At 40.9% G+C, this 18,902-nt stretch overlaps 1 protein-coding gene across 1 annotated transcript; it reads right to left on the reverse strand.

The window, feature by feature from the left end:
- Positions 1–664: 664 nt before the first annotated feature.
- LOC134439970 (immunoglobulin superfamily member 1-like) lies at positions 665–9,891 on the reverse strand. The gene is made up of 6 exons (XM_063189898.1): positions 9,870–9,891; positions 9,018–9,317; positions 6,916–7,215; positions 2,075–2,377; positions 796–1,055; positions 665–673 (listed from the first exon to the last, which is right to left on the reverse strand). Exons 1-6 carry the CDS (start codon positions 9,889–9,891, stop codon positions 665–667), a joined length of 1,194 nt encoding a protein of 397 aa, XP_063045968.1.
- Between the last annotated feature and the right edge of the window lie 9,011 nt (positions 9,892–18,902).

Raw genomic sequence — 18,902 nt, forward strand, 5'->3', positions numbered from 1 at the left:
AAGAGATCCATTTTAAAGAAAGGTTGTTTTGCGACATGAAAAAATAAAGAGCAAATAAAGAGAATAGCTGAAAACGCATGTAATTGTGCTATATCGTGATATATATCGTTATCGTGATAAAAAAGTAATCCATATCGTGATATAGGTTTTTTTCCATATCGCCCAGTCCTACTGTGTAGGATGGTGGCCAGAGTAGGTGTTGCAACTAGGCTGCTCATTGAAACTGTGCTGTCTATTGCCAAATTTGATCTTTTCATGAATATTTATCATACAATGAACAAATATTTACTAGTCTTTACTAGTAATTACTCAAAGAAGAGTACTTTTTGCTGCTAAAAATGTGTATTTCTGGAAAATCAAGATGGCAGACAATGGAGATGATCCTCATTTTCATGTATGAAAAGTGCAATTGTCACAGTCGTGATGAGTAGTCCTACTTAAAATTTGAAATATTTGGAAATAAACTACTAAAAATATTGCACAGTGCACCTTTAAGCTCGCACGATAGTCTTTGATGGAACAAAAAATGTAATATCACAGCTACCAAAAAGACAATAAATGAGGCCCGTTGTGCTACTTTTCACTGTAAAATCATGTCTAATGACAGATTCTGAATCCATTATTTCCCTCATTGCTCACATTTCTCAAACATGCTCCACTGATCTCATTGCCCCTGTGTGATAATGTTTTAGAGACAGTGATAGATACAAGATTGCAAGATTAGGTAGGCCTTTGTTTCACATATGGGTCACCTTTGACTTGGAGGACAACTGAGTTGCCATTCGTTGATCTTACTGTGCTGTTGAAGTGGTCCCTGGTAGTGTACACGCAGCTGTAGTTCCCCGAGTCCTCACTTGTGACTTGTGAGAAGGTAAAGGAGGCCTCCCCACTCGTAATGGGAACGCTCTCCGTTTTCACTACGGCTCCATCCTTGCAAAGGTGCATGTACACAGGTGCCTGGTGGACGTCCCTCTCGAGAACAGAACACCTTATGTCCACACTGTCTCCCTTAGCTGCGGAGTGGTTTGCGATAAAGGCATGGGCCATGAAAAAATCTGAAAAAATATGTAAAAAAAAAGTTGAAAAAAAGATGAAGATGAAGAAAATACGTGTTTAAATTACAATGTGTTGGATTGAATGATCTTGAACTTGTACACTTGCTATGCCAATGAACCTTGCTTGCGTGTGTTGCGGTCAGTGACATATACTAGACCTACTGGTCTCCAGGCGAGGGATGTATTATGAGCGGATCTTTGCATTGTACACTGTTTACTGTCTTAGTACATGTATACAGTATGCAGCTGGACACCGTAATTTATTTTCCTCTAGTTACCTCCGCCAATTTTGGTCACATTGGTTTGTCTGCTTGTCTGTCTGTTTGTCTGTCTGTCAGCAGGATAACTCAAAAAGTTATGCACAATTTTTTATGGAATTTTGTGGAGTTGTTGGAAATGGCAACAGGAGCAAGTGATTCAATTTCCTGGATTTTTTTTTTTTTTTTAATATGATTCTTCACCATTGCGGGATACGGCGAATTTTGACATTCCATTTTCTAACTCCACAAAAACAAGACAGAAATACTTGAAAAAAGGAGGGCGTAACAGTAAAATGTTCTATCAAACAGCTTCCTTGGCGGAGGTCTGCACTCTCTGAGTGCATTTCTAGGATTAACAAAGCTTCTACACTCTACAACTCCACTACAGCACATTCAATGCCACATTTACATTCACAGTACTTCCAGAATACAAACACGTGTCAGCTGTGGATATGAAAGCTTTTTAGTTAGCTGAAAAATGTCCATACAGTTGATAACATTACTGAAAGTCCTCAGTAACAGATTCAGCAACCACCCACTGGAGTCTAAGATCCCGCTGGTGGGATTTTTGACACTTGTCCAAAAACAAATCTGTAACTCTGTGAGTTTTTGTCATTCAAACACACAAGTGACACCATTAAAAAAACGTGTCTAGTTTGCATACACAGTATATATATACATACCGGTATATAAAGGCCTCAAAGCCTCTGAAAGGCCGTAGACTCCAGAGAGTTAATATTGAATACCACATTACTATACCTCGCAAATGGATGGTGATGAACTTTTCCCTGACAACAACCACTCTGTTGGAGCGCGATCGATTCTCTGAAAAGGCACAACTGTAGTTTCCAGAGACGTCTTTCTTCACACTGTGAAGCCTGAAGACGACATCCTTCGAGTTTTGGACCAGTTCCATTCTGATGATAGTGCCATTCTTGGAGAGATACACGTGCAGTTCGGCCCTCTGCATTTCAGCGGTTGGGGAAATGGCACACCTCAACTCAATGGTGTATCCTTCCAATACTTCTGTCTGTCTTGAAAAAATTTCACCGCTTCTAAAATCTGCAAATCCAGAATGCAACATACTGAAATAAACACTGCTTTTTAACTTTTCACAAGTGATATTCACATTTATTGTAGAATCATTTTTCTTCATTGAGCCTTGTCAGTATTGTATTTTTTGTTTTACAGACTAATAATGCAATACAAATGAGTGTATACTGTTATTGCTTTTCACATGAAGGGAATATCATATCTTATATTGGGCCTACCCAGGTGGCAACCTTCCAGTCTAAGAAATTACACCTACATGTTTGCATTACGGTTATAGACGGGGAGGAACGGTAGCTTACCATGCACCCCCCCCCCCCCACACAACAAAACGCCATATGACTTTTTTAAATCTTCAAGATGTCCTGAATAAGAATTTGAGTGGTAACAGTAATATAACTCACTCCCACTATACTTTTTCACATCATATTGTATATGACCCCAGAATGCTCAATGCATTCTAGTAGTACACTGCCAAGACCTCTAGAGCCATGATGCAATTGGTTATCATAGCTTATGATATACCATATGAAAGCTTGGAGTCTGTAGTATACATATATTATATGGTATTTGGTGTACCTTTTGCATAGCAACGGTTGCTAGGCAAAGCATCTTCCTTAGCAACCACCATCAGTGATACAGTTCCTCTGCGATTACATTGTGCTTTGATGTCTGGATCTAGACCACTTTTCCAAGGTTCAACTTGTTTGAACCCCCAAGATGTCCCTAATAAGAATTTGAGTGGTAACAGTAATATAACTCATTCCTATTATACTCTTGTACATCGTGTTGTACATGACCCCAGTACGCTCTATACGTTTTAGTTCTATGTAGTAGTAAACTGCCAAGGCCTCTACAGCCATTTTACAGTTGGTTATCATAGCTTGTTATATACCATATGAAAGCTTGGAGTGTGTAGTTTATGAATATTACCATATTTGTTATTATAGTGTATCTATGACATTTGGGAAGATATACTTGCTTTAGTGATATGAATTGGATGTCTGACAGCTCTGATTTTTCGATTCTTTAAACGGCTCCCTTCTACAATGTTAGCCAATTATGATGTATTAGAATATTATAGTTTTTTAATTATTTAAAGGTTTTTCAAAATTAATTAGCGCATAATAATCAGGAATGGGATTTATCCGCCCTCCAAAACTGCTTTGAAATAACTGACTGGGATATTTTTAAACAAGTAGCCGCCAACAACAACCAAATAAACATTGAGGAGTATAAAGATACAGTCACATCCTTCATCACCAAATGCATAGATGACATCACAGACACAAAAACAATAATCACTCGAGACAACCATAAGCTGACGGGGGACATCCACAGGCTGCTGAGGGTAAGAGACAAAGCCTTCAGAGCTCGGGATGAAGTGGGCCTGAAAACAGCTAGGGTCAACTTCACAAGGCATTAGAAAGGCAAAACAAGAATACACACAAGCAAAGATGCACAGAGCCAATGAAAGGACATCCAAGCTATCACTAACTACAAGCCATCACCTCGGAGCTGCAAAAACACCACATCCCTGCTGAACGACCTCAACAGCTTTTTCACACGCTTCGAGGAACAACCCGCACAAAACAACAGGCCCAGTGCTTAATTTGAGGGGGAGCTAGCTCCGGAACCTCAGACGAGAGCTCCGGAACCTTGGAGGGAACCTTATGGAAAGACATCACAAACCCCCCCCTCGGGGTGGAGCCACCCATCCTCTGCGCTCCGGGACCTCCCGCTTGACAAATTAAGCACTGAACAGGCCCACACAACATCCCTGGACTGGTGCTGAAAGACTGTGCTGAGGAACTAAAGCATGTCTCCACTGACATCTTCAACACCTCACTACAACAAGCCATTGTCCCCTCCTGCTTCAAAGCCGCCACCATCATCTCGGTACCAAAGAAGCCATCTCCATCCTGCTTCAACGATTACAGTCCCGTAGCACTGACATCCATCATCATGAAGTGCTTCAAACAGCTGGTCACAGCACACATCAAGTCCATCCTCAACCTCCTACTGAATGTCAGCAAGACAAAGGAGATTGTTGTCAACTTCCAGAAAGGTCACCACCAACTCCTGCCACTGACCATCGATGGTGCTGCTATGGAGAGGGTGAGCAGCACAAAATTCCTTGGAGTGCACATCAGCGAGGACCTCTCCTGGACCACCAACACTGCATCACTGGCCAAGAAAGCCCAGCAAATCCTGAGGCATGTCGGTGCCCCACCAGCCATCATGACCACCTTCTACAGAGGAACCATTGAGAGCATCATCACCAGCTGTATCACTGTATCACTGTAAAGTCCACTGTGATGGTAGCAGTGAGAGTGAAATTGAAAGTGATTGGTCAAGCACAGACAGTGGCAGTAGCAGTAAATGAACTTTCCGCCTTGGACTATACCTTTCCCCAAATGTTCAATAAAATGTATTTATGATTCAACTGGTTTCCTTCTATTGGGGTCTTATGGTCTTGTGCACCAACTTGCACAGACTGTAACTGTGACACAGACAGTACAGATTGCAACATTGTCAATATTTCCAGTAGTTAGTGCTTACAAACAACACATTAGGGTTTGGACTTTTCCAAATTGTTAATATATTTCCTTTTAAGGCCTTTATATATTGTAAGAATTAGTAATTTAAAGAATCGAGAAAAAAACAGCTCTCAGACATCATGCCACTAAACCAAATATATTTTCCCGAATGTTATAGGTACACCAAAAATATGACAATATTCATAAACTACACACTCCAAGGTTTCATATTGTATATAACAAACTATGATAACCAACTGCAAAATGGCTGTAGTGGCCTTGGCAGTTTACTACGACATAGAACTAAAACGTATAGAGCATACTGGGGTCATGTACAATATGATGTACAAGAGTATAGTAGGAATGAGTTATATTACTGTTACCACTCAAATTCTTATTAGGGACATCTTGGAGGTTCAAACAAGTCATGTTGAACCTTGGAAAAATGGTCTAGATCCAGACATCATAGCACAATGTAATCGCAGAGGAACTGTATCACTGATGGTGGTTGCTAAGGAAGATGCTTTGCCTAGCAACCGTTGCTATGCAAAAGGTACACCAAATACCATATAATATATGTATACTACAGACTCCAAGCTTTCATATGGTATATCATAAGCTATGATAACCAATTGCATCATGGCTCTAGAGGTCTTGGCAGTGTACTACTAGAATGCATTGAGCATTCTGGGGTCATATACAATATGATGTGAAAAAGTATAGTGGGAGTGAGTTATATTACTGTTACCACTCAAATTCTTATTCAGGACATCTTGAAGATTAAAAAAAGTCATATGGCGTTTTGTTGTGGGGGGGGTGCATGGTAAGCTACCGTTCCTCCCCGACTATTAGGGAATGGCTATGGAAGCAGACTGTTAGCCTCCAGAAATTCGAATAGGCTCCAATGTTAATGGTACCTGCACTATATTTGCAGCACGCTTTAAGTCAAGCACCATTTTGGCTGTGCAAAAACCCAGGGTGCGATTTGTCGGAAAACCAGAAGAGGGGATATGTTTCAGATTGTAAGCAATATCAATGAAATTACATTGAACTGTGATAAAATCATCTAGAAAAAGTGGCGATATCAAGACCAGAAGGGGGGACAATCCCCCCCAACAAATCACACCCTGCAAAAAGCTATGTGTGATATCATGGATGCTTTATCGTTGTTGTAGTATAGGAGGTAAGGGGATTGTTGCACTCTAGATGTTTAGAAAAATAAGTAGGGGCGTGGACCCAAAAAGTACACTTCAAAGAGGGAGCAGGTTCGAAACACAAGGAGTTTATTTTATTTTTTCTGAGAGCAGATGTTTCAGGTTTCTGCCATCATCAGTGCTCTCTCTGCTCGTGTGCTCGTGTTGTGGTATACACAGAGATGACAGATGAGATGGTTTGTTTGGAGTTTTGGATCAATAGACGGTAACATAAGGTTCTAAGCTGCCATCCAGTGGCAGCCATGCCCGTTTAGGAGACTGGGGGAATGATGGAGTTCAGTGGGAAAGGCACGCCAAATTTCTAAGTGAAGTCAGTGCTTGAAGCGGGGGGGGATGCAGGGGAACTCAGTTCCCCCATCTCTTAATTTTCCTCATCAGAGTTCCTGCACTAATCTTTTCAGTGCCTTGTCCGGCATGAGGCACAGCCGCACAGCATTAAGCCAGACGCCTAATTGGTTAAAATGCATGAAATTGCATCTAAGAAACGCAAATTTTCTTGGGGGACGACCCCCAAACCCCCCTCCAAAAATACATCCTCCTTTTTGCTGTCACGGACATGGTCACTCTTGGTACTGATTGGCTTGTCGGAAAATCAGGATTCTTGCGCTTGTTTTTGGATGGTATTTTCGGACAATCACGGTTCCTGCACCTCTTTTTTTCCACCTCAAGCACTGAGTTCAGTGAAGTAAAGTGAAGTGAAAGCAAGAGTTTATCACATTTCTTTGTATTGGTGACACATGCTACAATTTATCTTGGTTTGCCATATTCCACATTTTTGGTATCTATATGGGCCTACCTGTGACTTCCAGGGCCATCGAGTTTTCATTGGTGGATCTGATGCTTTGGTAAGGATGTAGTTTTGCTGAGGCCAGACAACTGTAATTTCCAGAGTCTTCCACTCTGACTTGCGTGAGAGTAAAGAAAGCTTCATTTCCTCTATGCACTGCAGCAATGTTCTCTCCCACTCCATTCTTGCAAAGGTACACATAAAATGTATTCTGACCCTGCTTTCTTCCAGGGACCAAACACTTTATGTCTGCAGTATCTCCCTCCGTTACAAGAGGGTTTCTTATGAAAACACTGGCCATGAGAACATCTACAACAGAGGAAAAGTAAATGTCATGATTTAGTATTCTGTGTTTATGTGTAGTGTGAATATTACAAGTGTTGCCCTTAACAGTGGATCTTACGTGTATTCATTTTTTGTTTTTGTTTTTGTTATACACATATACTAGGTTATATACATTTTGTTACATACATATTTTGATCCTTTTGACACACAGCACGGGGATTTAAAAAAACACCATTGTGACGGGTGAGTTTTAGAACTCAATAATATTCATTTTAGGGAGCTAGAACTCCATGTACAGCATGCTTACTGAAAACAGGGTCTTAAGGGCTCTGCATACTTCACGTGCGCACTTTGGCGCATTTGGCGGGAGAACCATTAAAATGTGGCAGACCATTCATAGTCAAAAGCGCCATTAACAGGCTTTCGCTTGCATTTTCGGAAGTGTGCCCTCTGCTGTTCATGAGAGAAACGGCAGTATCTTTCGCAACTCGCAGCGTGAGTTCCACGGATGTAGAAAATAGAAAGCCAAACACGGCTGCTGTAGGGCTACTGAACGTCTGACTTATGACTTACCACATTGAAACATAGATTTTTGTTGTAGCCTACATTGCCAGATCATTTCAAGACCATGTGAGAGCATTGTTCTGGCGGCAGAATTTATAAATAGATCGCCAAACACGACGTGCTTCTGAACAAAGTAAACAATTGTTTCACTGAACAACATTTAAGGGAGAAGATAAAATAACTCTCAATGACATTTTATTATCGTCAAAATGATGCAGGGTCCATTCTGTAGTAGCCTGCAGTAGCTGTAGCTTCTCTTCGCAACTCCTGCTTTGTCTGCCTACCTGCATGGTCGCTGGTGGCGCACGGCAAGTTACAAAAAATGTGGGGTGCACGACCTCGCGCCACGGCAGCTCGCGCCACGGCGTGTGACGTCATTTTGAGCGCGCGCCATCGTCGCGAGTGAGGTATGAAGGAGGTTAGCGCCAGTTACGCCAAGTATGAATCCGCCTTTAGTCTATGTCAGTGTTTCTCAACCTTTTTTAAGGCAAGGCACCCTTTCAATTCATGAAAAATCTCAAGGCACCCCAAACCACCAAACCGTGACATGGCATTGCATCCGATACCACACATGCTTAGAAAAGTAATAGCCTGCATTTGGAGCCGTTCGAAGTTGCAGCTTTATCCCAGACAGGCTATGTGTAGGCCATACTAGGGTGACCTAATTTTACTTTTTATTGTGCGTAAATGGTAGATGAAAGATTCCACTGACTAAGCATTCATTTATTAATTTAGACAAATATGTATTATATATTACATACTTTATTTATTTATTTAGGTCAATTTCACATACCGTCAGCCACGTTTCCGCGGGACCTACTAATTTGACGCCCTTTCGGTACTTACGTAGTACGTCACATGGTAATCAAACATTTCAAACAAGCGATTTAAGGTAAGGGTTAGGTTTAGGGTTAAGGTTAGGGGTAGCCCCTTAATGCACGCCGTACCTCCTGTGGCACGCTGTAATAGACATTGAAAGTTAACTACTATAGTACTACCCTACTATGACAGTGCACAGGGCCTTTAGTAATACATTACGACTTGGTCATTGCCATTCTGGTAACAACTCATTTATAATGCCAGGGTTAGGGTTAGGGTTAGGGTTAGGGTCGTATGACGTAAGACGCAAGTACAGAAAGGGCGTTGAATTAGTGAGTCCCACATTTCCGCGGCACCCCTGAGGGGGGCGTGCGGCACCCTAGGGTGGCATGGCACCCCGGTTGAGAAACACTGGTCTATGTTGTATGTTAAAATACTCTTACCCTTGACTCTGATGACAATGCACATGCCGAAAGGAGTTACTTCGGAAACTTTCTGTTGCCGTCTTGAATACACACATGTGTACATTCCAGAATCTTCCTTTGTCACGTTGGGAAAATCAAAAACCACCTCTGTTGAGCCGGTGAACTTTTTCATCCGGATCCCGGCAGCATCCTTGCAGAGGTACATGAACAGCTCCTCTCTCTGCTCCTCATCTTCCTGCTGAATGGCGCACCTCAGCTCCAGATTTTCATCTTCAAATATGACAGGGATGTTTGCAGAAATGCTTGCCGGTCTGAAAGCTGGAGTTAAAACAGTAAGTAAAAGATATGGAGAAGTATAAAGAAGCAGTACACAGTATTGTGACAGTGTTATTGTATACAGTGTTATTGTAAACTCCATTGTAAAATATAGAAAAAAAGATGAAGTTCCCATACCAGTTTGAGAGGACAGCTCCAAAGAAGATGTGAAGACTTTTTTGAAGAAGAAAAAAGAAACGTATAATTAAAAATATATTATTATTAAAAAAAAAAAAACCATTATTGCAAGAAGCAAAAAGACAAGGCTTTATTGTGAATTTCTACATGTGTAGGACAGGCATTCAAATTATGTTTTCGTTAGTGCATATGCTGAAGGACTGAAAGTCCGAAAAGTTCTGCCCTTCCTTAAACATTTCGGAGCATTGATCTATGTTGCAGACCTTTATCATTTCTTTTCTTTTCAGTTTTGGTATATTTAGTCCAGCAGCTGTAGGCCTATAACTGATGTGTGTGCATTCACTTTTTGGATTTACATCATATCATTTTGTCAGTATGTCATATAAATATACTGTAAGCTGTCTGAACCGTACTCACCAATGACGAGAAACAGCCCCATTGCTGAGAGGTGCGAAACAGAAGAGGAGGGTGTGGTACTAGTGCTCTGCTGACCATCACTTAGTCAGGAACAGTCACTTCTGGCCAATGAGCACTAAGGGACACTCACTTCTAGCCAATCAGGACTCATAATCTGATGCCACATCAATACACATATATTCACTGTTTGGGTCTTTGTATGTTGAGGACAATGTATGCATACAACATGGTAGCTCAATATGTTTCATGCAATAAAACCCCACAAGATGTGTGTGCAAATTAATGTGTGTTTTGTATACTGTGGTGTATGTACTGTAAGACTGTCAAGAAAATTAGACAATTTTGCATAATGAAAACACACGGACAAGAGATGTAATATTTTTACTTTTTCCGGTCCATATGTCTGGTTTCAAGATGAGAGCGTTTCTTCAGTTCAGTATTTCAGCATCATCTTTCAGTTCAGTGTTCTGAAAGGTCTTGCTCTGAACTGTTGAACTTTCTACAGAACTGTACAAAAGTCATTGTTTTACTGATGTTAATAAGCAATTTAAAACAGAGATTATAATTATTCTTACAAAGACCTCTTGGTAGTCTGTGTGTGTCGCAACTATAGTTAAGCCACTTTCTACAGTTTCTACTATCTACTGTCATGTCTGGAATTAACATAGAGGAGCGGGAAAGGATTTACAAACTGCTTGCAAAAGACTTAATTTATTAGGAGCAACGTTTAGATCATGGATCTTCTGCAGGTATCTGCTCTTAAGTCTTTTGCAAGCAGTGTGCAAATCCTTTCCAGCTCCTACAGTATTTTTTATTTGGCACCTGCTGATGCTTTTCTGCTGGATGTGCATACTTTCCACTACCCTTTGGAACTAACATAGAGCTTCATTTTCTTTAGCAAAAAGGTCGGACATGTTGTATCGACATACAGTAAACCAACAAAACACTGTGGACAAAACTGCAGAGATATTTGAGACTAAAGACGACTTCCATTGATGGTTGGTATATTCCAGTGCAAAAGGCATAAGTGGCGACTGGCAACGTGGTTCTAAACTATACAGCATGTAAACATTACATTAGGGCAACAACAGTAGCAAATAGACCATGGTGGAGGTAGTGGTGGTGGTGATGATGATGATGATGATGATGATGATGATGAAACTGCACTACCTCTTTTTTGTCTTAAAAACCTTGTTCATGTATTTATATCTAATTTTATACCATTTCAAATTTATACCTTCCTTACATATCCCCTTCTTTTTATCTCTCTGGTCCTATGTTTGCATGTCTATTTTAGTACACGTTGAATGTGTGATACTGCTGCAACACGGATAATAGGGCATAGGCCTGTACTTAATTATTATGCACATGCAAATTGCAGCCACCACATACACAATTTAAAAAAATATTCCATTTCCTCCATGCACTCCCTAAAACGGTTGTGTATGTGTGGTTCTCGGTAACAAGACTCCACCTTATATTACTTCTCTACGAGGGCCCTAAAATATAGGCTGCATTACCTCCTTTGTCCATGTGGGGCAGTACTGAAAATCAGTGGCAGAAAATTATAACAACGTCTGTGCAGTCTGTTTTGTTGTCTTGACAACCAGCTTTGATAGCTGTGGTTTAGTTCTGTAGACAAATAAAGCCATGCTCAAAGTTAAAGCAGGTTCACACACTAAATAAGACACTAAGGTCAAGCACAAGAAGTTTTTTTTATTTTTGTCATAGCAGAGTAGAGCAGACATTTCANGTTGCTGCCATCATCANTGCTCTCTGTGAGCACAGAGAGCACTGATGCTGGCAGCAACCTGAAACGCTTGACCTTTGTGTCTTATTTAGTGTGCGAACCTGCTCCAACTTTGAATTTTACTTTTTTGGGTCCATGCACCTACTTATTTTTCTGAACATCTAAAGCGCAACAATACCCTTGCCTCTTGACAAATAAAGCCATACCTGTGCTCATCACCCCTCACTACACGTGTTTATGTATAAACCCATGAAGCATGCACTCAGCTATGTGCTCACAATGCACACACACACACACAGACATTATTATTTTTATTAATGATATGTTTATTGATTTTACACTCAAGAACAATTGACAACTGTGAACACAACATAGACCCTACTCACAACACACAATCAGGACAGCAATGGCTCAGTTACACGCACAAATAAAAAAAAAACATTGTTTAAATATAAAAATGACAGCTACAACGTGTTTAATACACAGTAATGTTCAATGATCTTCCACTAAAAAACATGGTAACATAAGGGTCTAAACTAGGGTAACAAGGGTTTAAAAAGTTCAAATATGCTCCCAAATCTCAAACAACAGTTAGAATTGTGAGTGACTGTCATACACAAATTGTGTATTTCAGTGGTATAATGCCAGACAATACAACACAAGCATGTTAATAGGCTAATGACAAAATAGTTGTTTAATAAATGAACAAACAAGCACAGATTAAACTCCAATTCTGTTATTCTGATGCTTCCGTTAACTGATGGTGCTTAAAAGTGTTCTCCTGCAAACAATAAAGAACCCCAGAAGTTAGTCAATCATGTACCTCTAACTTTTATTACCACATAAGATTGGTTTATGTCAGGGATGGGCAACTTTCACGATAAGGGCCTCCGCACATCGGCTCCGACAGCACTGCGGAGCACTTTCGCTTCCGACATAATTACGACCCCCAAACCCAATTTCACACAAACATAGCATGGATAGTCAAAGGGCGGCTCAGACAACATAGAACTCGTCTCTAATCGCTAGCCGATGTCCGCTGACATCGGCACCATGTGGGGTTCTATTGAAAACAATGGAATCAAACTTTTGCGGAGCAGTGCACTTTGTCTGAGCCGGTGTGCGAAGGCCCTAAGGGTGGGAGTCACACTTTTTCATCACCACCATAGGAGGGCCATCTGTACTGCATACACATTTAGGATGATTCAAACACTTCAACTCTAAAGTTTGTTTTCATTAATGACTGCCTTGAGGATAAATGGGAGTAGCGTATACAGACTGAATTTATCATTGTTGATCATATTTTGATTTTCATCATATACTGTATACATTTTTCATTCCTGAAAAAAATACAGAGGCCTCTGTGTCCTCAATAGTAGTTACGCCCATGGTTGTCGCATCATAACTGCAGAAATGAAATAGAGAAGCAGAATCAACTCTGTTTAGCTTCCCACAGCATGCTCTTCCCCTCTGCAACTTGCACATTTGAGGCAGACAAAGACACACAAGCAGCTAAAGATGAGCTAGAGCAGGGTTTCCCAAACTGTGGTGCGTACACCCCTGGGGGTGCCTGCCACAAGGGGGTGCGCGAGCTGAATAGAGCAATGAGTGAGATGGGTGTTTTTATACAGAATTAATGAACTTTACGTAATTACGCTCAAAAACATTACTTAGCCTACTTCAGAGTTGTCATAACAAAGGTCTTGTCAGCCAAACCAAAGCACAGAGAAGAATATAGCTCTTTGCAATATTTCTGTACCCAGTGTTTTTAGGTGTATCGCTTGGTTCAGTCGCCTACTTACTCAACAGGTGCAGAATTAAGACTGAACTGACAGGATGCTTCTAGCGAACAGCAGAATAGATCCATGGATCACACAGCAAGAAACATAGTCCAGTTGAATGTAAATCCAGTGAATCCGAAGGCAGACAAACGGTTTACACAATTTTTTGAACGGGAATGTCCTATCTCTAACAATAAGGTCGCCGACATCCCCATATCAAATTATCCCTGCTGTAACAACAGTGATTCACTGCTTTCCAACCAGCAATATGCAAGCAAGACTACGGACTATGTCCATGCCAAAACTAATGATTGTACACCACACCGCTAAGTTTGTTAATCATGGTAGGTGTCTAATTTAGGCTACTGTCGAAATAGACAAGCAACAATATTGTCTTTCCTCACTTCCCGTAGCTCAATATAGTCCAAGTAAAGTTAGGCAAATGTAACCCCGCTGACATCAATTTGGAAATTTGTGTATCTGCACAAAATCATAACTCTGCTAATCAACCTCATTGACTCTGTGAGGAGCTTCAAAGGACGCGTTACCGCATTGCATGGCGCCTACTTTCCAACAACATGGTCCAGCTGATTACATGCCCGTGTACCAAGTGACGTGACGCTGGACACAAAGCCAATGAGGAATATGAATAGGCCTAACAATAATAATTGCATTAAACAATAGGGAAATAAGTCAACAGGGACTTGTATTCAGATTAACTTGCCTTCTTGGTGGCTCGTATTCAGTGCTTTACTACATTTGTTTTTGGAAAAATATATACACACATTATATATATTTTTTTTAATTGCAAAATAATTAAATGGTGGCTGATACTAAAGTAAGGATGGCTGACGCCACCCTAAAATAGGGCTAATGACGGCCCTGTGGAGAGGCATTGTCTGATATTCACCATGCCTAGCATGAGACACTGTATCTCTGAAGCTCTATGATCAAGAGTTACATACTGAGTTAGCTGACACAAAAGCAGGTGCCGAGAATACTGCAGCGCACAGAGGTTTAACCACACAGGTAGCCTATACTGACAAGCCATGAGGACAAATATGTATGCAAGGCAATGCAATGCAAAACACTTTCGACCTCAAAGCAAGTAATAGACATGTGCAGGCTATATATTGTCACCAATAAATGGTGTCTTTGCGGCTGCAGAAAAAGACACAGAGACGCCAAGTGCCAAAGATAACTGGCAATCTTCACACCGTCTACACGCTCACTCTCTAGCTGGACTTCATAAGCTGAGTATGTACTTTCAAAAAACGAAAGGAGTAGTTTCGCACACGTAGACCTTTAGTTGTACAGTACATGCCCTAGACCAGTGGTTCTTAACTGGAAGAGTCTTTAGACCTACAATTTTCTATGCCATTATGTTCTGTCCCATTTTATTTGGTCTTGCCGTTGGAATCTTCCAATAATGATCAAAGATTATGCATCATTTCATGTAATGTACAGTACTGTATTGTATGCGGACATGCAACGTGTCCAAAATGTTTCACTCTCTCTTCAGTCATTTATTCAATACCACATCTTATTTCAATTTTCTTAACTGACAATTTAGGGTGAATACATTTTTACACCACATCTCCGGGACCCATCCAGGACCCTTCCGCGACCCACTTTTGGGTCCCGACCCACCAGTTATGAGACACTGCCCTAGACCAGGAGTTCCCAAACTTAACCATGACAAGGCCCCCCATATACCGGTAGATTCTGGCCAAGGCCCCCTCTTACATGTTGCAGGTTGTGCCACACTATTTTTTCTGCGCATCCCCCTCACAACTGTAGTCAAGGTCTGAGAAGCAATAGATTATGATAATGCAGTTATTAACTAAAGGGAATACATTGTTTGACTTATTTTTGGTTTATCTTGGTGTACTTAGTTATTCCATTTATGCAGTTATTTATTTTGCCTTTCCTGCCAACTTGCCACTAACACCCCCTCACGGCCCTCCCAAGACATTGCCATTTTGGTGTAGTGGTTGCTCGTCATCACTGCAGAAATGAGAATAGACACACAACTGTATTTAGCGCCCCACAAGATGTCCTTACCGCCTGCAACCCTCTGATAGGGCCATAGGGGTTACAAAGTATGTAATAATATGTAATAAGTGCTCTTACACTGTGCATTAGCCCTTTAAGACACGGCATTATAACTTAGCTGTTAACATAATGGTAATGACCAAGTATAGTAATGTATTACTAAAGGCCCTGTGTACTGTCATAGTAGTGTAGTACTATAGTAGTTAACTTTCAATGTCTATTACAGCGTGCCACAGGAGGTACGGCGTGCATTGAGGGGCTACGGTTAGCTATGTACAGTGTAAGTGCATAAGGCCTACAGTGCATGTTGATTCAGACTTACATCTGACAATTATTGATGTGCATACATGTCTGAATTAGCTGACATTAGCTGTGTAAAAACAGGTGCAGAGAACACTGCAGCACAGAGAAGTGCAACAACACACAACCACACGCCATTATGACAAATATGTAGACAATGGAAACCACGTTTGACCTCAAAGACAAAGAATAGACACGTGGGGGCCTACATTGACTCCTCTTCGCACTGTGCTGACAACCCTGTAGAGCATAACCCCTCAACCTCTCATGGCGCGTTGCTTTAATGTGGCATCTTCACTAAAAGGCAAAAAGAGACACAACCAGCTAGAGATAGAGCTAGAGATATAGAGATACAGCTCTGTGGTAGCCTTCAAACACCCAAGCCTACTCACACTGTTGGTTGACTTTATTAGCTCATCAGTTCTTTCAAAAGAACAAAACAAGTGTTGCACCTGTAGATCTCCAGAATGTGTGAGAGATTGCCATTACAACAACCTTACATGGGTTAAACTTCGGCACAGCCTTTCCTGGCCTCAAACAGTAGCAAATCATGGGAGACGGGTTAACCAGGCCATTTGGGAAACATTCTCCGTTATCTTCTTGGTCAGACGAGATTTGAAAGTGGACGATAATCAGGCAACTTGCACTGTATCTCATGGTTACTAATGGACAAAGCATTTAGGCCCACGTGTTGATTCAGACTCATCTGGTAATTATTGATGCACATGTCTGAATTAGCTGACAAAAGCTCTGTAAAAGCAGGGGTAAGAATATTGCTGCACAGAGAAGTGCAACCACAGAGGTGCAACCACAGGCATCACCACGCCATTACGACAGATATGGAGACAATGGAAGCCACTTTTGACCTCAAAAACAAAGAATAGACACGTAGGGGCCTACATTAACTGCGCTTCACTGCGCTACAACCACCTACAGCACAAACTTGCAGCTTCTCATGGCGTATTGCTTTAATGTGTCATCTTCGCTGTAAAGGAAAAAGGCGACATAAGAGACATAAATCTGTAGACATAGTTGTGGTAGCCTTCATACATAGCAAGCCTACACTCACAGTTGGTTGACTTCATTAGCTCATCAGTTCTTTCAAAATAACAAAATGTGTTTTGCACCTGTTACAGGCCTCCAAACTTTGAGTGAGATGTTGCCATTTTGGTGTAATGGTTTTTCGTCATCACTGCAGAAATGAGAATAGAATAGCAGACACAATCTGAAAAACGCCCCTAATGTTGACAGTTTCAAGACCAGACTTAAAGTGATACTGTCCCATTTTTGGAAATAAGCTCATTTTATACCTCTCATTGAGTTAAATGATTGGGTCTTACCTTTCTCCTGTACTTTCAACCGTTCTCTGAGTATGGCGGTGCAGATTTTACCTCCATGCTAGCAGTTAACATTTAGTATGAGACCAGCTGGCGGCTAACTGGTCTCATAGGACTCAATGTTAACTGTTTGCTTGGAGGTAAAATTTGCACTACCATACAGAATGGTTGAAAGAACAGGAGAATGGTAAAGCCCTACTATTTAACTAAAGGGAAGGTGTAAATTAAGCTCATTTCCAAAAATGGGACAGTATCACTTTAAGACAAAGCTTGTCTCTAATGCCTACTCATCAATATGTTTTTGATGTTTTTATGTATTTTTCCCTTATTTCTTGCTTTTATCTTTACTTCTTATTCTATTTTCACCTATTTTTATTTTATTTCATGTTATTTTGTTTGACATCATTTTTACTTTACTGTACAGCACATTGAATTGCATTCATGTATGAAATGCGATATACAAATAAAATTGCCTTGCCTTGCCTAACTGTGTTTAGCACCCCACAAAATGCCCTCTCCGTCAGCAACCCCCTGCAGTTCACCTTACCCCCCTTCATGGACAGTAATAGACTGGCGCAGTAAAAAGTCATTGCATGTCCATCTTAACAGTGTCTGTTGGACTCTATGCATCTCATGTGTGAAATATGCATCCTTACGTGCACGCTTGTGATACAACTGATGACTGAGTTCGCTCATTCAGACACTGTTATTTTTATTACTTTCTAATGATAACGCTTTGCCCCCGATGCCTTTTTCTGAAATAATTTGTATGCAGCAGACAAAGAGGAAATTGTCAGAAATGCATTTATTTCAACTTATAAGTGCTGGACGTTAACAGAAGCTAGCATGAATACAAATGTCATTATCAAAATGCTAAAGGATGTCATATGTAACCTAGTAATATACTAATGGTCGTAGACAATGTTACATCCAAGGTTAATAAAAGATAAACTAAAATGATAAACGAAAAGGTAGCTGAGCATGAGATATACAGGCAGGTTTATACATTATGTTACAGACCCTTTTTTACATTAATTAGACAGTGTAACATTTTATGTAACATTATGTTACATTATGCTCTTGCACTGTATCTCAAGGTTAGGGTTGATATGGGCAGTGTCAGTACACCGCATTAGCGCACGTTGGTACATGTAGTACAGACAGACTGATTGTGGGAATACACACTGACACAGCAATCTGTTCACTAGATTCAGATGATTAGGCAGCCTGAGCAAGTAGCGACAACGTCCGAAAGAAGATGAGGAAATATGAACCATGAAGTATTTTGTACAGTACTCTCCAATTTCAGTACATGCAGGAGTGAGAGGTGGAGTGTAATGGTGTTGTTTCTTCATCACGTCACTGTGTAAACAACAACAGGTGATGAGACAAAACAGATACAGTACGAATACACCAAGCGTGTTATGAGCGAGTCCAGCGGTAGTAATTGACTTTGTATTGAGTCGCGTGACAAAAGCGATTCGGGCGACTAGAGGCGATTCACCCGACTAGAGTGACAATTTGTAGTTGAACTGCAAGCCAATATTATGCAATTTAGAGATGATGCGGTTCGGCGACAGCCACCACAGCCAATGGGAATCTTGGAATGCTTGCATTCTGTTAATAACGGACATACTCTTTCGCTTCAATCCGTCGTTTCGTTCTCGCTACACAGCCTAGCGATTCTCTGCGACTTCATCTCGTCCTGGCCGGTGTATTAGCCCAGTAAGAGGCACTGAGGAAATGGCCAAACAAGCAGGTCTGAACACTTGTCAACACTTCCTCAGCTTTAAGGAAAAAGAGAATAGAT

Source organism: Engraulis encrasicolus, chromosome 23, assembly GCF_034702125.1.
Source record: "Engraulis encrasicolus isolate BLACKSEA-1 chromosome 23, IST_EnEncr_1.0, whole genome shotgun sequence".
In the NCBI taxonomy this organism is placed as follows: Eukaryota; Metazoa; Chordata; class Actinopteri; order Clupeiformes; family Engraulidae; genus Engraulis; species Engraulis encrasicolus.